This window comes from Taudactylus pleione, unplaced genomic scaffold (genome assembly GCF_031769625.1).
Source record: "Taudactylus pleione unplaced genomic scaffold, aTauple2 ptg000013l, whole genome shotgun sequence".
NCBI classification, from domain to species: domain Eukaryota; kingdom Metazoa; phylum Chordata; class Amphibia; order Anura; family Myobatrachidae; genus Taudactylus; species Taudactylus pleione.
This window is the reverse complement of record NW_028284416.1, coordinates 2,895,718-2,901,717: the sequence shown is the minus strand read 5'-3', so window position 1 is coordinate 2,901,717 and position 6,000 is coordinate 2,895,718. Positions and strand designations below refer to the sequence as shown.

Sequence of the window (6,000 nt, the reverse complement as noted above, 5' to 3'; positions counted from 1 at the left end):
TGTGTCATGAATTCCAGGCATTGCTTTTTTTTTGCCCAGTGTAATCCTATGCAGTGCCCCTGACATGACTGCCTCCCCTGGATCCTTTGTGGAGTGGGTGAATAATCCTGCAACTGATGCTCCAAAATGTTCTTTAGGTTATATCTTAATTTCTATACTGTTTTGAAAATTTAAACCTCTGTATCAGGTAATTTGCCCACCTTGCAGACAGGTAAATTCCGTATGCCAGAGGATTGCCTGCTCTCTTTGAAGTTTAGGAGGTGTCTCCCTAATTTCGGAGACCCCAGTAAGTTCTAGGAGAGTAGATAAAATGTAAAAGATATACGATGGAGAAATATTATTATAATCAATTTATTCCCAGTGCCTTCCTTAATGCCTGTATTACATCTCTGTTTCTCAGGCTATAAATAATGGGGTTCAACATGGGGGTCATGATAGTGTACAGTATAGCCACCACTTTGACGTCATTGTCCATGGCATAGGTGGATAAAGGCCAGATATAGCTGAAGAGCCCACTACCGTAATACAGAGCCACTACTGTGAAATGAGAAGCGCAAGTAGAAAAGGTCTTAAAGCGCCCTCGGCTGGAGCTAATCTTTGTAATCGCTTCAATGATCCGGCCATAGCTTACCATGATAAAAGTCAATGGCCCCATCCCAGTGATAAGTACAATTATAAAAAATATTGCTTCAGCAAGCCGTTTGTCAGAACAAGACAATTTAAAGAGCGGAGTGACGTCACAGAAGAAATGGTCCACTTTGTTGGGACCACAGAAATCAAGATGGGAGATGGAAAAAGCTTGGACTGCTGAGTTCCCAAGACCACATGCCCAGCAAGCCATGACCATTCTGAACCTGACCGCTCTACTCATAATAAGCGTGTAGTTGAGTGGGAAGCAGATAGCCACGTATCTATCATAGGCCATCACTGCCAGGAGGTAGCACTCGATCACCACAATGAGCTGGAAAAAAAAGAGTTGGGTGACACATTCGGAGTAGAGGACTGACTTCTGGGCAGTGCACAGTATGTACAGAAGCTTGGGGACAGTTATAGAAGAAAGGATGATATCTATGATAGAAAGGTTGGCCAAGAAGAAGTACATTGGGGTGTGCAGTCTCTGGTCTGAGGAAATCAGAGCTAGAATCATTGTGTTACCAATCACAGTGATCAGGTAGATGCAGAGGAAGATGAGGAAGAGGTGAAGCTGAGGTTCTTCAGAGTCAGATAACCCAACAACCAGGAATACGGACACAGAGGACTTGTTTTCCAAGTTAACTATTGCCATTGGATCACTGTTGATCTGAAAGATGCAAAGAAGCTTTATAAGTATATTATCTCTTGATTAAAAGTGAATAGTTGAATTATATAAAGCCTGTAAGTTTTTATAACAGGAAGTTATGATATCTGTACATTTTCATTTTAGGCTCAGAGAGGCTCCTTATTTTTGTTTTTCAGTATATCTAGAATGTAAGATTATTTTTTTTTTAACATCACACAAAAATTCAGTGAACCTTTTCATCAATGCGGCAGGAGGACAGTTGGCCAACATTAATATTTTATATTCTTAAGCTATTCTCACGTGTCAATTGGTTTTACTTTTCTGAATGAATGATTCCATTTTTGGACAATCACATGGATATACATCATGTTACAATCCAATAACACACATTAGAATTCGTACCTGCTCAGTAAAAAAACCCATCAGAACCGGCCTGATCAGAAATTTATCGCTGATCATCTTATCATTGCATTGGAGTTACATTGTTCAAGTAAGTATATGATAAATTATGTGGTTTAGGTGGCAAGCTCTTCGGAAAGGTGATTTTGCTTCCTCATGTGTGTTTGATCCTTAAAATGTATTGTAATTACAGATTTCAATTACAGAACTTTTCTGCAATGTCATGGCCAATTCTGATACTTAGGCTACGGTAGGATCAGTGCTGCCAGGATCCCTTTCAGTTACCAGGATCTGTGAGTGGGGTAAGAAGAGCCACAGATAATATCATCTTCCAACTGTATATATCACCATGTCCAACACATACTTGCCAACTTTTTAATGTACCTTCTGGAACATCCCTGGAGGTTGATGTCATGGAGGGAAATGGGGGGCATGGTGCCATTAATGGTGTCTCCATGACCCTAACCCCCACTGGACAATGACTCAATTTGCTTCATTGTTTAGGGGTGGACCAGGATGACTTATTCACCATGAACTGTGTCATTAAGCTCTTGGGAAATTAACCTACTCTCCAGGGAGTTCCTGGACATTCCAGAGTAGGTAAGTGTGGACCAATAATGAGCTGATCAATTTCAGAGGAATCATTATCGGGTATTGTGGTCATTTTAGGAGCACACACCCTGCAATTTTATTATTTATGATGGTCATGATTATTATTATTATTATTATTATTATTGAAATTATTATTATTAGAAATAACATTTATTTATATATATTACCATCATATGCCATTGGTTTTTACAATCAGAAGCAAAAAAAATAAAAACAAGCCCTTATAGATTATAATTCTCTTTTATATTTATCAATGATTACAATTTGCAATATGATCTAGGCACGATATTAACGCCTATGATAGTTGCAGTATGTGATCATATCGGCCAAATGTATGAAAAGCACCCACAGGGACAGGGGCTCTGACAGGAGTCCGTCCCTATGATGTGCTTCACTCCTGTGCTAGGACTCTTCCGCATGTGCATGCATGGTCTACACATATGACCATTGCCGGGGAGGGTTCCGGAAGTATTAACATTTAAAATATAAATACAGAGCTTATTGAGTATTATTTTGCAAAACCTAATATCGGTTTATACTATATACAAACTTTATTTTATTATATATATTGTATTTTTTTTTTTAAATTTCTTTTATTCATCAGAGCAATAATATAGCATAAACAAAAAATAATGGTAAATAATAAATAGAACAAAGGCCCATTAAGGGCAATAATATACAAATAGTACAGAATAAATACATAAAAGTATTTTCTTCACAAAACAGAACCAAAATAAGGCATATATTAATTAAAGTAATCTAGACACGGCTGGCACACCCCTAAAAAAATATCCAATAAAAGTAAACCAGGAAATAGAGATCCAAATAGAAACAGGTTCCATCTTAACCTATAACAGGGAGCAAAATAGGTGGATCGTTCAGTAAAATTCTTGTTTCACACCAAGAAGTATTTCTGAAACATAAATAGATTTGGCATCATAATTCCAATGTAAAGGAGTCTATAAAGCCTTCCCACAGCTGAAAAAAAGCAGCTGTCTTGGTCTCCTTATGTAGTGTGTTCTCTAGCCAATCCATTTGAAAAGCAAAAAATAATTTGTCCCTCAATAAAGGAACAGATGGGGGATCTGCATGGGCCCACTTCTGCAATATGCACTTACGAGCCACTGCAGATATAATCAATAATAGTTTTTTACTATCTCTCCTACCCAAAACAGATTGTGGTAAAATACCCAAAATTGCCCATTCCGCCGATAATGGAAAGTAACTAACTAGACACCTAGATGCAAATCTATTAACTGATGACCAAAGTCCACGTATAAGGGAACATTCCCAAATACAGTGTATGAAGGTTGCATCAGAGGTCCCACATTTAGCACAAACACTAGTATCGGACAATCCCATCAAGAACCTGCGGTGGGGGGAAAGATATCCATTGTGGTTAATATTATAGAACATTTCTCTATACATACTTGATGAGAGCACTGATTGTGAATAGAGGAATGAACGTATTAAAATTTCATATATTGTATATTTATATAATTGATTTATAAAGCAATCAGGAAAGGAGGACACATTCAAGAATATATAAAAGGTACATCATCACAATACCTAGAATATTAATATATTACCCAGCATTACATTGACCAGGGCAGCACTAGCTTGTTGTAAATATGGCATCTATCACAGGTTAGATGAGAAGCAGCACCTCCTATTTATTGTAAATCACTTTACTATGTGTACCAATGCAATAAGCTTCTTGGAATGAAAGATACACTGTATATATTAACAATGCATACATTTATAAATTTTATTTTGTTTATTTATTTATTTATTATTACAGTTCATTGTTCATACATCTATTTTTTATGTCCTCATTTAAAGGCATATTTAAAAAAAAAAATCTGGATATCCATCAAAAATGGTGGATACCCATTTTCTAAATCAAAAGCAGCCTGCCTTAGGTTTTTAGTTTTTTTCTTAAGTTATTAAGTTTGAGAAAATAAATAAAGGAACAATTTGCTCTTGGAACAAACTATGGCCCTGATTCAGAGCCGGACGCTCTGACCAGAGCGCTCGCTCTGAATCAGGACCCACCTCCATTAATATGGAGCGTCCTCCTGGACACTCGTATAGCTGTGGGTCACCACCCACAGCATATACGAGCGTGCAGGGTGATGGTCGCGATGGTCCAGACCATCGCGACCATCGAAACTGCAAGCAAAAGCCTGCGGTTGGGTTTTTCAACCGCAAGGCCAGGAGTGATTTTGGCTCTATCAGAGCCAAAATCACTCCCACTGACATCACTAGTGATGTCAGTGGGGCCGGCTTCAGACGGTAGGCGTTCCCTTGGGAACGCCTACGTCTGGCAGGCACGCCCCTGGCACGCCCACCAAAGGGGGCGTGCTGTCAGTCACCATCGACAGCACGCCCCCTTTGATGAGACTCTCCGAGCGAAGGAAAGTCCTTCGCTCGTCGGGTCTCGCGCATGCGCACGACGGAGCTCCCTCCGTCGTGCGCCTGCGCAGTGGGGACCATCGACCCACTTGCGAGCGGACAGCCGCTCGCGAGTGGGTCTGAATGAGGGCCTATGTTGCAATGTAAGGGGTGCAAATACATTTGTCTTTTTATTTTATTGCATGTAGGAAAAATACTAGCTGCTATTGCATTTACCAAAACAAATACTGGGCAGTTTAGTTTTACACTGATATTTAGAATTAAGCTAGAACATGCCACTTCCCACTTATAAATTGCTATGCACATTTTAAATCTGCCCCAAATTGATCCTTTTATTGTTCTTTATTTTTTTTTTTTACTTGCTCCAACTTGAGTCAGGCCCAGTACAATTATTTGAGAAACAAAAAGTGTATTCTCCGGCACTATTTACTAAAGGTTGATTTTAATTTAATTAGATTAATTTAATTGATCAAAATCGATATTGTGTTTCTGGTGCTAAATTACAAATTTACTAACAAAGTATTTTTGATTTTTTTATTAGTAATAGTATTAGTATATGTGTGATTTAGCCCCAGAAACACAACATCGATGTTTATTGATTCTAAATCGATCAAAATCATTTAAAATTAACCTTTGATATATATACCCCATAGAACCTAATTTCACTAAGTATACCACTAAGTTATATGAGGTCCTTTTGAACCCTAAAATTCAGTTATCAGACTATAGTGCCAGAGAATACACTTTTTGTTTCTCATGGAGGTTCTATTCTCTTTGGCTGCGGCTGAGATTATTCCTAAATGTTAATAATAACTTTAATAAGTACATTATTGGTGCCGATCAGTATGTATCTACATAGTATTTTGATCACATTTTTATATTGCCTAGTGTGGTAAGAAGAGGTAATATGAAGAAATCATAAACTTTACACACACATAGCAGCCAAAACAAAAGTTGCAATTCATAACTTGGCAAAAAATCCTGCTCCAGAGCGCTCTTGACCTCAGACTGGGGCGACGGTTCATCTTTCAACAGGACAACGACCCTAAGCACACACCCAAGATATCAAAGGAGTGGCTTCAGGACAACTCTGTGAATGTCCTTGAGTGGCCCAGCCAGAGCCCAGACTTAAATCTGATTGAAGATCTCTGGAGAGATTTGAAAATGGCTGTGCACCGACGCTTCCCATCCAACCTGATGGAGCTTGAGAGGTGCTGCAAAGAGGAATGGGCAAAACTGCCCAAAGATAGATGTGCCAAGCTTGTGGCATAATATTCAAAAGGCTGTAATTGCTG

General features: G+C 38.6%; 1 protein-coding gene across 1 annotated transcript; it reads right to left on the bottom strand.

The window, feature by feature from the left end:
* Window positions 1-346: 346 nt before the first annotated feature.
* On the bottom strand, window positions 347-1,285 carry LOC148542316 (olfactory receptor 5A2-like). Its single transcript, XM_088469503.1, has one exon. The coding sequence runs from the start codon at window positions 1,283-1,285 to the stop codon at window positions 347-349; it is 939 nt and encodes a 312-aa protein (XP_088325629.1).
* Window positions 1,286-6,000: the final 4,715 nt, after the last annotated feature.